General features: G+C 35.4%; 1 protein-coding gene across 1 annotated transcript in view; it reads left to right on the top strand.

Annotated features, from left to right (window-relative positions):
- Positions 1-1340: 1340 nt before the first annotated feature.
- The window catches only part of LOC121385805 (multidrug resistance-associated protein 1-like), an 83371-nt gene continuing 67082 nt past the window's right edge, over positions 1341-17629 (top strand). Inside the window, exons 1-8 of the mRNA XM_041516594.1 lie at positions 1341-1394; positions 7622-7798; positions 9410-9532; positions 12616-12744; positions 12973-13098; positions 13496-13557; positions 15538-15678; positions 16708-16986. Coding sequence (XP_041372528.1) covers positions 1341-1394; positions 7622-7798; positions 9410-9532; positions 12616-12744; positions 12973-13098; positions 13496-13557; positions 15538-15678; positions 16708-16986 — 1091 coding nt within the window. The remainder of the gene's footprint in view (positions 1395-7621; positions 7799-9409; positions 9533-12615; positions 12745-12972; positions 13099-13495; positions 13558-15537; positions 15679-16707; positions 16987-17629) is intronic.

Raw genomic sequence — 17629 nt, 5'->3', positions numbered from 1 at the left:
TACTTTGTTATTCGTCAAGTGTCTGCAGAAGGTTTCGTGTCGCACACTCTATATCCTTTCTCTTATTTCCCGATAGGTTCCAGGGATTATTAAAAGAGTAGCAGGCCACTGGGCTACGTTCCGCCCTTTCTCTCGTTCCAACCAGTGCACGACAACTGGCCAAAGGCCGTGATAGGCCTACGTAGGCCCTACTTTCCTGTCTGTGGGGAAGTGCATATAAAAGATGCCTTGCTACTACATGTAATAGAAAAATGTAACGGGTTTACTCTGATTACTACGAGTCAAAATTACCAAATGGTTGACATCAAATAGCCGATGATTAATAAATGAATGTCACGGTCACCCCTCGTCACCATTGCAAAACGTAAACAAGGCAAGAAAATAGCTATTCGCGTTTGGAAATATAAAATTGAACTCATCCTCACAATCTGGGTTTCAAGTGTTGTTTGCCAGTTCTGAATTAAGTAGCGTCTGTTGCACATTGGGGCTGGGTGAGAGAGCATAGCTTCAAAACTGGTTCCCCATATGAATATAATGTCACAGATAGCCTACCCAAGATGTATCATAAACTTGTGAAATGTGCCTGCAAAACTAATAACTGTTATAGCAGATGCAACTGCTATAAAGTGAACTTATTATGCACACAGCTGTGCTCACGTAATATGCAGTGTGCATAATTACTTGCATTGGTGAAGTGAGACACAAACTGAGCTACTTGGCTTTTCTGCTTTCTCTGCAATTTGTTGAATACAACTTTATGCTTATCTGTGGGATGGTGGAAAAACACACACACAAAAACCTGGCTACCAAATGTTTGACATCCAGTAGGCCTAGCCGACGATTAATAAATCAACGTGCTCTAGTGGAATTGTTAAAGGGACAGACAAAACTACTGGTTGTAATGTTTGCCCAATTAATTAACTATTATCATATAACCATTCCCCACGGGTAATATACCTTACAATTTTGGCAATTGTAAATTCTTACGGAGTTCCCCATCTCTTTTTTTTTAAGAGTATATATCTATTACATTATCATTCGTAACACATTGGTTGGGATGGGGGTGGGGTTTAATAATCCTATGACTTGCACAAGAGCTCTACCAAATGAACTAAAACCCACCCACCCAAATCGGTATGGTTATAGAACCTGTCCGCAACCTTTCAATTAGCGGCAGACAGATTCTAAAACCGCTCCAAAATATCTTGGTCATCATGAAATAGCAAAAAGCAAAACGACTTTCGATTGGGAAAACCCCTAGTCTAGAAACCTCTCATATAAGGGAAATAACTCTAAGGACTCCCAGAACGACCTGACGAAAGGTGGTCGTGACAATCACTATGTCCAAGATAAGTGAAACCTCATTTAATGAATTTTGTGGCGGCGTGATATTTGTAAGTATTTCTGTTTAACCGTTGAACTAAAGTGAGTTTCAGTGCTGTAACCTTCGTGCATGGTGCATGGTTGCTTGTTTATTTATTTTGTTTTTGGAATTTTGTTCACTGCAAACTTATAGGCGCTCGCCTGATGCGCGATCGATCTAGGGTCGATTCCCGTCGGTGGGCCGATTCCCTATGTCTGTGGGATGGTGCACATAAAAGAGCCTCTGCTGCTATTCTGTGTACTGCAGACCAAAAAAATAATTTAAAACATTTTTTTTCTTTATGGTCATAGTTTCATTAAAATTGTTGCTCTTATTGAAAAAACATTACTATATTATCCAAATGAAGCAAAATAAGGTCATAGTAGCCTTGTACTTCTGTGACCAAACATGGCCGACATGACAATTTTAATTGTCGTTTACGTCCACTTTTGTAAATCAAAAATTAATTGAGAAATTTCCATTGAAAGCTTATACATGTTACAAGCAGTTATTAATGTTGCATCTCTGAAAATTTCAAGTGAAAATATAAAGTGTTACTATTATTTCTGATAACATATGTATTCTTGGGGTAGGTTCGAAACTGCTCCAAAATGACAAAAACACACAGACATCTTGGAATACGTAATTTAATGACATAATAATTTATGCAAATGTTACATCAGAATAACATTTTCAGTTCACATTTATTCATGCTTATACAATAATGTACATCCAGACCAATAATAAAAAGGAAAACGTAAAGGTTTAGATCGCAGATGGAAAGTGGATACACGATACATGAAAAATAAGCTTCTTTTTTCAAAATATTTAAAAAAAATAGAAGATATATATTTACCTAGACTCATAATAATATTGAATACTTGAAGATTTCAATAAAAGATGCAATAGAACTTATCATCTGTACTGGTCTTTTAACTCAAACCAGTAAAAACCTACCACACAACGAATGCCAATGCTTGGCCAATATGTTTAATCAATTTCTTACGTAACTATTTACATACTTTACACCTTCAATGTCATTATTAGAAACAAAGCAACGTAAGTAGCCATATTTCACCTTTGAAAGGAATGTCCAAACACTCATAAAATATCAGAAAGGTAAATTTCTATCCAGGAAAAATATCCCCAAAACATATTTTAGCAGCTGAAACACTGAAGGCATAAGACAGCAGTCAGACGTGTGCTAAATAATTTACTAAATGCAGCTATGATTATTTTGGTTCAATAAAGTGCTGTATAAAGACAAATTCAAACAATGAATTATTATAAATATAACTATATACCACTTTGAATTATAATAAAATTTTATGGCCTGATCTACCAAATTTAGCATCCATGAAAGAGTATTAGTCTAAATTTGTCAATGAATTATTGTCACACACTTCATTTCTGTTCCAGGTTCTGTCACAGTTGGAAACATAAAACATAACAGCATCAAGCTTGAAGTATAATTGAATCTACTGAAAGTTGTCTCATAACCATAGTGTACTCTCCCACTCCGTTTCCATTTCAGGTTCAGCAGAGTTCTTCATTAAAAAAAAAAATGATTACCAGCATTAATAGAATTAAATCGTGAGACATTATCTTTTTTCTTATTTATAAATAGACTGAGACTTCAATTGAGGATTTTATTGGAATGTGTACAACTATTTTACACATAAATGTAGAGGTGCATATCTTATATACGATAACTGTGAGAGTAACAGACACTGTCATAATCTTAACATTAAGTGTACTTCTTAGATCAGAACGTGTCATTGTGGGATCATGTGTTAGTCCTTAGCTGATGTGGAAGTATTCTCAACTGTAATATTAATTGGATTTAAAAAAAAAAATTATTACATAGAACATTTTGTTTTAAAACTTTTGATTAGTGACAGTGCTATCAATTTAAGAATTGATTAGCAACTACTATTTAATGTTTTAGCATTGTATAGCTATATCTGAAACTTGCAGAGTGGATCGCGATGCTATACAAATGTTCACTGTATTAAATATACTAATCTCATCTACTTTACAGTTTAGTATCTTTTACAAATAATTAATTCTTTACCATTTTTAACAGTAATATTCATTGATGAAGTGATGAAAAAGTATAATTATATTTAGAATTTAATGTTACTTGGTTACCAAAAAATTTAAGTTTGTGTCACGATGTGAGAAGTTATGGTACCTGAAACATTTTCTTTAAAAAACTTATAACAGACTTAAAAAGTACAAATTCTGTGTATTATACTTAATAATTTATTTCCATTGCATTAATACTATTCTTTTGTATAAAACTGAACCAGTCATATGCTAAACTCATTCAAATTATTTACATAAAAATAGATTTACATGTCTATATTTGAATAGTTATGCATTATCAAAATGTTTTTTAAAATCAACTTCAGCTATCAGAAACTGCTGAGTCATCATGATAAGCAAAACATTATTTTAAGTTATTTTGAATTCAATATGCATTGTCTTCTACAAATAACGCTTCATTATGATATATATTCTACCCAAAAAGTTAACAATGGGTGGATAAATAATGACAAAGCATCAAATACGTTTAATTTTATGAAAATGTGTCCCTGCTGTGAAGTTCTGTATTTTCACTTTTGTCCAGTGCCATATAACCATAAATAAAATGTGTTGAGTGTGACGTTAAATAAAACATTTCCTCCTCCTCCTCACTTCAGACTTGTTCAACACTGAATGGACTGACCATCAGAACCAAAACAGTAGCAGTCATCATCACTGGCGTAGGAAGTGTGTGTGTGTGTGGGTGTGTGTGTGTGTGTGTGTGTGTGTGTGGTGGTGGTATGTGCCCACACTTTGTGGGAGCAGCAATGTTTTTTATATATTTATACATGTATTTATATATATATATATATATGTGTGTGTGTGCCCCCCCCCCCCCCACACCCACACTTTTTGGCACCTTCCTATGCCCGTGATCATGATGACACTGTAGCCAATATACTCCATTCCAACAAAATATGAAAGTTATTTTTTTGTCAGTCTTTCCAGTTTGTCTTGACATAAAAGGAAAATGCATACATGTGCTGGAAATAGCAAAAATGTTCAGTTTTTCTATTCAAAAAACAAGGTCTGAAGCAAAACAAAATAATAGTTGTGGTTCCGATTACGCGATCATCCCTAGAAAAACTGCGACTGTAACATTTTAAAAGAAAAGGGGGAAAAAATGCTGACCAACCGAGTCTAAATTGATATGACCAAATGGCACAAAAAACATTTTAGCAAGTAACTGCTATCACTGCCCCCCCCACCCCCGAACATGACTTAGCAGTAATACTTGCCAGCGCTGTGGAATTGAATGTGTGCTGAATGCATCCACAGTCAATATGGAGTATGGGGGGCCCTCCTCCAGAAAGAAAATGGGTTAAAATTAGGATTAGGGTTAAGAAAATCATACAGTAATGATAAGAGTCATTAATTTTGTCAAAGGGTCTACTTAAAAAAAAAAAAATCTGCTAAACAATTTGGGTATGGTGCCCATAGAGAATTAAGAATGTTGATTGCTCATGGATTTTGTAGTTATTATTTCTAAATTCTTTTTCATTCAACACACATACAAAAGATATCTCCATCTAGCAAACACACATTAATCAAATATGGATTAGTAGGATAAACGGCGTGTATAATTAATCAAGAAAGCGTAATTTCAAACTAGACCTACATAAGCTGACAACTCATTTTATATTTTGGTGGCTATTTAAGTTTTTAGGCGTAACGTAGCCCAGTGGTAAAGTGTTCGCTTGATGCTTGGTCGGTCTGGGATCGATCCCCATCGGTGGGCCCATTGGGCTATTTCTCGCTCCAGCCAGTGCACCACAACTGGTACATCAAAGGCTGTACGTAAAATGTGCTATCCTGTCTATGGGATCATGCATATAAAAGATCCCTTGCTGCTAATCGAAAAGAGTAGCCCTTGAAGTGGTGACAGCAGATTTCCTCTCTTAATATCTGTGTGGTCCTTAACCATATGTCGGACGCCATATGACCGTCAATAAAATGTGTTGAGTGCATCGTCAAATAAAAACATTTCTTTCTTTCTATTTAAGTTTTATTTATATACTAACCAATATTTTCACAAATTGCACATAAAAATAGAACATTTTTATTTCCAAAACTGTTTTCCTTTTCTTTTTATGTCATTCCAATCTAGAATTATTTACAAAAACACTGAAATGTTTAGCTGGTATATAGAGTAGGTCATAACATTCATGGTGTAAGGTTTGTCTCGCATACATGTACAATGTAAGCTAATTTCAAAGCTTGAAATTAAAGGGACAGACACTAGTTTCAACCCGTGAAAATTAACACTAAGTTTAGTTAAAGGGACAGACCCTAGTTTCAGCACATGAAAATTAACACTAAGTTTAGTTAAAGGGACAGACCCTAGTTTCAACCCATGAAAATTAACACTAAGTTTAGTTAAAGGGACAGACACTAGTTTCAACCCGTGAAAATTAACACTAAGTTTAGTTAAAGGGACAGACCCTAGTTTCAACCCGTGAAAATTAACACTAAGTTTAGTTAAAGGGACAGACCCTAGTTTCAACCCGTGAAAATTAACACTAAGTTTAGTTAAAGGGACAGACCCTAGTTTCAACCCATGAAAATTAACACTAAGTTTAGTTAATCTACAAACCTGTAACACATTTGGATACAGTTACAACTGATTGAAACATGAGTCTGTGACTTTGAAATTGTGAAATACCCTCTAAAAATAGACTAAAACTCAACTCCATAAGTGTTACTTCTCAGACGCACGTGCGTTTTTAAAAATATGAGAAATGAATTTTGTAATATTAAAAACACCATGATGACCAAACACACTTGGAATGTAATGGAAACTGATAAGCTAAACCATAAAATCTAAGTAAAGTATGATTTCAGTTATCAAAAATGGCTGTAGTAAAAAATATGCCGTAGTGTTTAAAAACTAAGGTAAGTCCTTTAACAAGGAGGAAGAAATATAGTGAGAGATATTTGAAGAAATGGTGTTACATTGCGGGTGTCTGATCCAATTGTTGGGCTAACTAAATTGTGGAGCAGTTATCAGTATCAGGGGTCTTAAATTTTTGTTAATTGGTTTTTTTTAAGGGGGTTCACAGCAAGTGTTGCCTTTGGTTTAATAACAGAAATTAGAACACCAAAGCAAACATACTGCACTAATGTATTCACTAGCACTTATCTCTTCCATTTATTTTGACTTTGATCACGCACATTTATTAATTATTGACCTGTTGGGACCCAAAAACTCCATCATTTGTTTGTTAATGTCCTGAAACCTTTTCAAGTATAATCAACACCATAAGCCTCATTTTGAAAATAATTTTTTTTGTTTAACGACACAACTAGAGCATATGGATTTATTAATCATCGGCTATTGGATGTCAAACATTTGGTAATTCTGACATTGTCTTAGAGAGGGGCGGGATTTAGCTCAGTCGGTTGAGTGCTCGCTTGAGGTGCTTGCGTCGCAGGATCGAACCACCTCGATGGATCTATTTAGCTGATTGTTTTTTTTCTCATTCCAACCAGTGCACCACAACTGGACAAAGGCCACAGTATGTGCTTTCCTGTCTGTGGGAAAGTGCATATAAAAGACCCCTTGCTGCATTAGAAAAAAAAGTCAGAATTACCAAATGTTTGACATCCAATAGCCGATGATTAATTAATCAATGTGCTCCAGTGGTGTCGTTAAGCAAAAAAAAAAAAAAAAATAGTCTTAGAGAGAAAACCCGCTATAGAACAATCAATTTCGGATGTCCTTATTTTATTGGATGATATGGCTCGCCATGGTAACCATGTCATCACTGTGGAGCAACCAGTCACTCCTCTAAAAAGGTATCACTGACACATGTTAGAAGGAAGGAAATGTTTTATTTAACGACGCTCGCAACACATTTTTATTTACGGTTATATGGCATAGGACATATGGATAAGGACCACACAGATATTGAAGGAGGAAACTCGCTGTCATCACTTCATAGGCTACTCGATCTTTTCGATTAGCAGCAAGGGATTTTTTATATGCACCATCCCATAGACAGGATAGCACATACCACAGCCTTTGATGTACCAGTCGTGGTGCACTGGCTGGAGACATGTTGGAGACATTATTTATCTCACACAGATAGGTAAGAAAAAACATTTCTTTCATTCTTTTTCTATATTACCTATAATAATTATATTTTTTAATAAACTGTGTTCTGTTTACAGGATGAGACGCTGCTACTGAAGAGCGACTGGCCTCACTTCACCGACTGTTTTCAGAACTCCGTTCTCGTGTGGGTACCGTGCGCCTGGCTGTGGATAACTCTGCCCGTCTATCTTCACTATCTCGCCACACAACATGGAGTTGCTGTTCCTGTTAATTTACTCAATACAGTCAAAACAGTAAGAACTTAGTTTGGAATAATTTGAATTCTTTAATTTACTCAATACAGTCAAGACAGTAAGAACTTGGGTTGGGGGAATTTGAATTCTTTAATTTACTCAATACAGTCAAAACAGTAAGAACTTAGTTTGGAATAATTTGAATTCTTTAATTTACTCAATACAGTCAAAACAGTAAGAACTTGGGTTGGGGGAATTTGAATTCTTTAATTTACTCAATACAGTCAAAACAGTAAGAACTTAATTTGGAATAATTTGAATTCTTTAATTTACTCAATACAGTCAAAACTGTAAGAACTTAGTTTGGAATAATTTGAATTCTTTAATTTACTCAGTACAGTCAAAACAGTAAGAACTTGGGTTGGGGGAATTTGAATTCTTTAATTTACTCAATACAGTCAAAACAGTAAGAACTTGGGTTGGGGGAATTTGAATTCTTTAATTTACTCAATACAGTCAAAACAGTAAGAACTTGAGTTTGGGGAATTTGAATTCTTTAATTTACTCAATACAGTCAAAACAGTAAGAACTTGGGTTGGGGATTTTGAATTCTTTAATTTACTCAACAGTCAAAACAGTAAGAACTTAGTTTGGAATAATTTGAATTCTTTAATTTACTCAATACAGTCAAAACAGTAAGAACTTGGGTTGGGGGAATTTGAATTCTTTAATTTACTCAAAACTGTAAGAACTTAGTTTGGAATAATTTTAATTCTTTAATTTACTCAATACAGTCGAAACTGTAAAAACTTAGTTTGGAATAATTTCAATTCTTTAATTTACTCAATACAGTCAAAACTGTAAGAACTTAGTTTGGAATAATTTGAATTCTTTAATTTACTCAAAACAGTCAAAACTGTAAGAACTTAGTTTGGAATAATTTGAATTCTTTAATTTACTCAAAACAGTCAAAACAGTAAGAACTTAATTGGCATCTCCTTACAATAAACTGGGTACATGACGTTTCCGTTTTAAGAATGCTGGAAAAATTCCAATGGAAAATTGCTATTGAAATTGTTTTGTTTGAACATTACTAATGCACCTGGATGTGTTTGAAGAAAATCTTGTGATTAAAAAATTGTACCTTTTATGAAATATGGATTTCAATTGAAGATATGACCTGCATGATATGCTATATTTATTATGTACAAAACAAGCCAAAACAATTAAGGGTGCGAAAAGTGACTGTTGTAGTCCTTTGTTATTGTTTAGTCTTGTAAAAAATACAATATGTGTACTAACTTTTTTTCTGTTCTTCGCTTGTTCCGTTTTGTTCCCTGTCGCTGGGTTCCATGTCGTCATCGAACCATTCCAAGATTTATTTCTCTTTCTGGATCGAAAATATCCACCAGCTTTCCGATGTCAAATGTATAGCTGTCATCTTGAATTCTTTGTTGATAACCACCTATTCATATTCCTACACGAGTAAAGCGGCCTAATTAAATCAGAGGTGGTTATCGTAAATTTAACACCTCTAATTTAAGGTGTGTAGCCAATCAGAATTGAGTATTTTCCAAAGTCGTGGTAGAATGGATGATAATGTGCAATATCAGCTGAGCTAGCTTACAAGTCCTGTTTGGAAATTTTAATATTAATTTTCTTTTGTTTCAGTTTTGTGGTTTGTTCTTGTTTCTGCTGTCGACGATAGACTTGATACGAGCAGGAAGTGACAGTAAGAAGGGTCATGTCGCCGGAGTTGTTTATGTATCAGCTGGCCTCAAGGCAGGAACCTTCGTAAGTATACACGTCAATATTGCACTTTTCAATTGTTGCCAAAAAAAATATATATATCAATTTTAGTTTTTATATAATAGCTTGTTTTTGACAGAGTGGTCATAACATTTTCCCAAATTATCTCAAAAATGCAAAACCTATTGTTATTTTCCAACAAAATATCAATTATTATTCACTTTTTTTTTTGCCATATTGAAATAAAATTTGCCAAATTGTTCTAAAAATCCGCCAAATTGTTCTTAAATCCGCCAAATTGTTCTTAAAATTCACAATTGATGAGTGGCAGAGCTAACCCTGTGTCTTAAACCAACAGACTTAAGGCAGTTATATTTCAGATTTAGTTAACCTCTCCTAATGAATCATAAAACATATTTCTGTCCTTCAATATGTAGAGATTATTATACGAGCTTGTGTGTCGAACTGATTTTACAAAAACAAGTGTCAGGATTTTTGTATTTCCTGAGCGAGAACGAGGATAATACATGAATCCTGACATGAGTTTCGTAAAATAAGTACGATGCATACACGAGTGTAATAATTTCTTTATTATCCATATTAATTATTATTGTTACCGGTACTTTTGTTATGAATAACAAGGACAGTCTCAAAAGGTTTCAACCACAACTAGAAGGAGGCGATGAAATGACGTCATATTTCACATGCAAAGTCTGAGCTAGGACTGGGGAATCAACGTCATGGTATTATGTTGCTTCCCAAAATTACATCATTAAGCTTGTTATTACATGTATGCTTCATATGATTATTATTAACTCGGTTATGTTGAACCATGTGGATAATACTATAATATATTAATGATAGAAATGACCTAATATTTTCACAGGGAGATAAACATTTTTCACCTATGAGCATAATATTCCTTCACATTTGGATAAAAATCTATTTGATAATATTTACCTGTGGTCATCCTGAAATACATGTGTATAAATAGAGTTTAATACATGAGTGACCGTTAAATACCATTTATCTCACAACGAGTTGTTTTAAAATGTATCTAACGAGTGAAAGCGAGTTTGATACGTTTTTAAACAACAAGTTGTGAGATAAATGGTATCTAACGGACACAAATGTATTATTCTATTTCTTACATATCCGCAAATACCAGGTTTTAACATCTTTTTGGACTAAAAGTTATTTACAGCCATTGCATTTGTAGCGAACTTACACGTCACAGACACATGATTGTCAGGTTAACTATACGTCACAATGTAATCTATTTCCACCGTGTTGCTTTTCACTGGCTGCTTGGCACTGCATGGTGACCTGGTCATCACCTAGGAGCAGCCAGTCGTATGTCATGAAATTGTTAATACACATTCGTGTGTGTTAACAACCCATGTGTTATCAAAAATAATGCATGGTGTTCTTACCAACGGGTGTGTAAGAATATGAATTACGGAATATTAACAAGGAATTAATTTTATTCACATTTTTTTATTTTTTTATTTTATTTAACGACACACTCAACACATTTTATTACGGTTATATGGCATCGGACACATGCTTAAGGACCACACAGATATTGAGGGAGGAAACCCGCTATTGCCACTTCGTGGGCTCCTCTTTTCGATTAGCAGCAAGGGATCTTTTATATGCACTATCCCACAGACAGGATATCACATACCACAACCTTTGATGTACCAGTCGTGGTGCACTGGCTGGAGTGAGAAATAGCCCAATGGGCCCACTGACGGGGATCGATCCCAAACCGACTGCCCATCAAGCGAGCTAGCGCTTTACCACTGGGCTACGTCCCACCTCTTTATTCACAGTTGTGCGTACTAGTGCTCAAGTTGTTCGGTAAAACCCCACTTGACTTGGATTGTTGATACTCTTATTTATCATACATTCTCTAGTATATCCAATGTCAGCAAAATATATGATATTTTGTCATCAGTTTGTTTTGTTTAATGACACCACTAGAGCACATTGATGAATTAATCATCGGCTATTGGATGTCAAACATTTGGTAATTCTGACTCGTAGTCATCATGGATCGTTTATTTCCCAGTTGTGGTTTACTGGTTGGAGCGAGAAAAAACCCAATCAGTTGAATGGATCCACTGAGGTGGTTCGATCCTGCGACGCAAGCACCTCAGGCGAGCACTCAACCGACTGAGCTAAATCCCATCCCATGATATTTTTCAGATCACATACTTTCAGAATTTGATAACTTTGCAAATTAGATGTAAAATAATCGAAATCACAACATGGCACCTTATTTATTGATATTTAAGCAACCGTACTACGGTGACACTCTGTAATTGATGTATGCATTCATAGTCATCAAACAAAATTATTTCAATAGCAATTTTACACTGAAAACCGTCTAGCACTCAAAAAACAAAAAACGTTGAGCACTAATTTATTTTTATGTAAGGATATTCATAATGACGTCATTCAGGTTTGGCGTCATTTCCACTGAAAAAGACCTCATCACATATTCTTACATCATTTGAATAATGCCTAATGGCTGATTGGAATTAAAGTTGCTTATACAGTTTACAAAAACATGTATCAAACTTGAGATTATATGATTAAGAGATTATTACCCTTGTGTATTTCACTATCGTCAATATCATATATTAGGAATAAAAACAATGTATTTAAATGCTCGCCAGAGGCTCGCATAATACAATTTTTATTCCTAAAATATATGATATTGACGATAGTGAAAAACACTGGTATGTAACCTTATGTACAACATCTGGCGATGTAGGTAAATTTTTGTAATCAAGAATAATTACCAAATAGCTAACAGGTTTTACATACATCATCTGTCCATCCATATGAAACATTTATTTTATGAAATATTAACAGACACAGTTTGATTTACTTTGCAGCTGGTAGTAACCATTTTGATTCAGATAGAAAGTAGAAAAGGCATCATCATGTCGGGAATTCTGTGTTTAATTTATTAAATTTTAACATGCATAGTTTAATTTATGTTTCAGCTGATTGCGACTGTTTTGGTTCAGATAGAAAGAAGAAAAGGCATTATCACTTCATGAATTCTGTGTTTAATTTATTAAATTTTAAAATGCTTAGTTTAATTTATGTTTCAGCTGATTGCGACTGTTTTGGTTCAGATAGAAAGAAGAAAAGGCATCATCACGTCGGGAATTCTCTGGATCTTCTGGCTTTTGATGTTCATAGCATCCATTATTCCTTTCTACTCAAAAATCAAACTAGAGGTATTTTCCATTAAAATGTACATTTTATCATCTACCTCCCCTCTATCTCTGTCTCTGTCTCTCTCTCACTTTCTTTGTGTGTGTCTCTGTCTCTCTGTGTGTCTCTCTTTCTCTCTCTCTGATTCTCTCTGTGTCTGTCTCTGTCTTTTCTTTGAACATAATTCTTGTGTCCAGAAGAAATTAACCAAAGCCAGTGTCTTTGAATTTTTAATTTATTTTTGTTTTTAGGAGTACGATGAAAACCTGTTCAGCTTTGCCTTGTTCTACATCTATTTTGCGTTCATCATGTTCGGGCTTTTCCTGCATTCCTTCGCCGAGAAGATGACGAGAGCGGGCTACTATGCCTTGGGTCAAGTGAGTTTTCATAAACCCATTTGATGTTTACCATGTTTTGCTGTTGATGGGTAATTTGTCTACAACCAACAACAATTGTACATTTTGATGAGATTTAGTTAAAGTATGTGACGTCAAACTACATTTGTGCTAATTGCGATGGCGACTTCAGAACTGATTGATTAAATATCTGATTAAAATTTTATTTTAGAAGTGTTACAGGATAAATAGAATTTGCTGCTCATGTTTTTTAATATGTAAAACATCAACCTCAGTTGATGTGTTCCATATTAAAAAACACATTTTTTAATATGTAAAACATCAACCTTAGTTGATTTGTTCCATATTAAAATACACTCATAACGAATCCTCTATGTATACCCATTATGAAGGAAACATGTATCTTATTTTCATTCAGAAACCATCCCCAGAACAAGAAGCGTCTTTTCCAAGCAGGTTAACATTTCACTGGATAAACAGGTGAGTTGTAGGTTGTAGTGTTATCAGATTTATTGATTTGCTTCTACGAAGTAAAAAAAAAAGAAGACGACTATGGGTATATCATATTATAGAGAATACTGTATGAGTGGCCATGAGATACCATTTATCTTTCAAGTTGTTTTAAAATGAGCAAAAACGAGTATGATACATTTTTGAACAAGTTGTAAGATACATGGTATCTAATCGACACAAATGCAGTATTCTATTTCTAAAACAAATTTAAACATATTTTCCAACTGAAACATATTTTTGGTACTTGTGCTTATATACATCAGAAAGTAATCAGTTATAAGTTGACATACTTCACAAAGCTATCACTTTTTATCATGCCTATTTAATTGGACTGCAGTGACTGGGTCAAAACCGTTAAAAGCCATTAAATCAATAATATTCATAATACAATGTATGTGTGTTATCATAAATAACAAATTATCTTTCCAACGGGTCATGTGAGGTCAGGTCACAGCATTTTACATGCACATTCAGAACAAGCTGTTGTAGCGCATGCCCAGAGTCAGATCTAAGGGGGGCTCGGGGCCCCCTAAATTTTGCGATAGTTATTATTTTATTATATATTAATTTTCTTTCTTTTTTTACAATCCTGCTCCAAACCTCCCCCAAAGTTCCCTTGGCATTCCACCTCACGTCACTGCCCTCCCCCCCCAATGGATTTTCTGGATCCACCATTGATGCCTGTCGCAGGTGCCAGACTAGGCCGGCTCCGCTGTCCAGGACAGTAAAAGGGTTGGGGTGGATGAGAGAAGGGACTGCACGCGCTTGGCAAGTGCAAGAAGGAAATGTTTTATTTATTTAACGATGCACTCAGTACATTTTATTTATGGTTATATGGCATCAAACATATGTTTAAGGACCACACAGATATTGAGAGAGGAAAGCCGCTGTCGCCACTTCATGGGCTACTCTTTTCGATTAGCAGCAAGGGATCTTTTATATGCACCATCCCACAGACAGGTTAACACATACCACAGCCTTTGATATACCAGTCGTGGTGCACTGGCTGGAGTGAGAAATAGCCCAATGGGCCCACCAACGGGGATTGATCCCAGACCGATCGCACATCAAGTGCAAGAGAGCACTGGCACAGAATAATTATAAAGTTATCAGTTCATGAGGAAGCTAGGTCATGTGATGGGTGAAACAATGAACTTATGGCTACAGGTATCCTACGCATTTAAACGCTGTTTACATTTGACAAACAATTCACTGTCAGTGTTTCATCTTCTTACAGCTATTTTTTAATTAAGTGAAAAAAAAAGTATGTTTTGTTTTAATGACACTACTTGATTTATTAATCATCAGCTATTGGATGTCAAACATTTGGTAATTTTGACATAATAGTTTTTGAAAGGAAACCTGCTACATTTTGATATACCAGTCCTGGTGCACTGGCTGTAACGAGAAATAGCCCAATGGGTCCACTGATGGGGATCGATCCTGCGCATCAAGTGGGCACTTTCACCACTGGGCTATGTCCCGCACCTTAATTAAGTTAAACTGGCATCGGTGGCGTCGTGGTTAGGCCATCGGTCTACAGGCTGGTAGGTACTGGGTTCGGATCCCAGTCAAGGCATGGGATTTTTAATCCAGATACTGACTCCAAACCCTGAGTGAGTGCTCCGCAAGGCTCAATGGGTAGGTGTAAACCACTTGCACTGACCAGTGGTCCATAACTGGTTCAACAAAGGCCATGGTTTGTGCTATCCTGCCTGTGGGAAGCGCAAATAAAAGATCCCATGCTGCCTGTTGTAAAAGAGTAGCCTATGTGGCGACAGTGGGTTTTCTCTTAAAAACAGTGTCAGAATGACCATATGTTTGATGTCCAATAGCCAATGATAAGATAAAAAAATCAATGTGCTCTAGTGGCGTCATTAAATAAAACAAACTTTACTTTTTTAAATTAAATTAAATTAATATGAGTTGCATGTTTCTATTTTCCAGTCTTATTTTCCGTGGATACAAGAAGGAGTTGCAGGAAGATGATTTATTTGAGTTGCACCCGAGAGATAAGAGTGTTCGAGTCGTTCCACAGTTTTCCAAAGCCTGGGAAAAAGAACTGCACACTGTTCGTAGACTTAATGAGTGAGCTTCTTCCTTTTTTTCTGACACAAACATTTTTGAATTATCTTATCTGGACGGTATTGAAATTTCAGATTCGCAGACTTAATGAGTGAGCTTCTTCTTTTTCTTTTTTTTTCTGACACAAACATTTTTTAACTATATGTTATCTGGATGGTATTGAAATTTCAGATTCGGTATTGGTATTTTTGGTGGCAATTTACCTCTGTATCAGTATGTTATTCGGTATACCGATACCTATTTCTAGATACCAATATTTTCGGTATACCGATACCTATTCCTAGATACCAATATTTTCGGTATACTGGTACCGATACCTAGATACCAATATTTTCGGTATACTGATACCAATTCCTAGATACCAATATTTTCAGTATACCGATACCGATACCTAGATACCAATATTTTCAGTATACCGATATCGATACCTAGATACCGATATTTTCGGGATACCGATACCTAGATACCAATATTTTTGGTATACCGATACCTAGATACCAATATTTTTGGTATACCGATACCTAGCTACCAATATTTCCGGTATACTGATACTGATACCTAGATACCAATATTTTCAGTATACCGATATCGATACCTAGATACCACAAGCGACACCAAATCGGTTTATGATAAGTGATTTTATTTCATTTCAACTTATTTTTGTGCTTATATCCAATGTATGGTTCAAGCACGCTGTCCTGGGCACACACAGACCTCAGCTATCTGGGCTGTCTGTCCAGGACAGTGGGTCAGGTGTTAGTTGTTAGTGGTTAGTAAGAGAGAAGAGGGTGTAGTGGCCTTATACACCTACCCAATGAGTCGTTAAAACTCGCTATGGGTGGGAGCCGGTACCGGGCTGCGAACCCTGTACCTACCAGCCTTATGTCTGTTGTCTTAACCATGACGCCACTAAGGACGATGATAATTAAGTAACATGTTTTCATGGAGTTCATGTTCTTCATCAGATATCGTCTTGGTTTTTTTCAGCCAATACAAGAAGCGACAATTAAATATTGTCTCGTTTTTTTTCAGGCAGTACAAGAAGCGACAATCAAGGCTGGTGAGTCACTATCAAGCCTCCATGTCCAACAGCTACAAATCATTTTCATCATCCGAGAGAACACCACTCCTTGGAAACGGATCCCAGAAAGAAGAGGTCACATTCAAGGGAGATAAGTCAGACAAGAAGAAGCTGAAAGAGGCCTCTCTGTTTAAAGTGCTCTGTAAAACTTACTTTTTGGAAATTTCAAAAGGATGGCTGTGTAAACTGACTCAGGATTTTATTCAGTTCCTGGGTCCAATGGTACTCAAGTGAGTTTTCTTTTTATTTGTCTTCTTGCGATGAGGCGTCGAGGGGATTGATATTGTCTCTATATAGCCAGTACAGACATATGTTTTCAACCCCACTACCCCAACCCCACCTATTTTGCCTTGATTTGCGTTAAATTGATGCTAAAAATGTTAGTGCCGTAAACAATCTTGGGGAAAGGCCTGTAATCAATGCATTTCTGGAGACCATAATGTTTTGTAGTATCACAGTATCGATTTTTGTCTAAAATAATTTCATACCTACACATTATGTTTTATTTTTAAAACATGTTAAGGTAAGATAGTGTTTTTAAAAATCCCAGAAAAAATAGAGGTATGGGGTATTACCAGTATACCGAAATACCAGTATTTTTTCTATCGTAGTACATTTTGTACTGTATCAGTATACTTCGGGACTTTCCTTGGGTGATAACATAATGGAAATTCCCAAGAAATAAATTATCAATGGTTGTAAAACAAAATTCATAATTTCGAGAAATTATTTGAAAAAGCAAAATAGTAAATGTCAAATGTTAATGATTGTTTGTGTTCCATAAACAAATCTCCCAAATTTCCCAAAGTATTTAGAATCGGAAAATATATTGCCACTAACAAAAACATGGTTGTTCATAACACACATGCAAAA

The sequence above is a fragment of the Gigantopelta aegis genome, chromosome 12 (genome assembly GCF_016097555.1).
Source record: "Gigantopelta aegis isolate Gae_Host chromosome 12, Gae_host_genome, whole genome shotgun sequence".
In the NCBI taxonomy this organism is placed as follows: domain Eukaryota; kingdom Metazoa; phylum Mollusca; class Gastropoda; order Neomphalida; family Peltospiridae; genus Gigantopelta; species Gigantopelta aegis.
The sequence above is the reverse complement of the archived record's forward strand: the minus strand, read 5'-3'. Positions and strand labels throughout refer to the sequence as shown.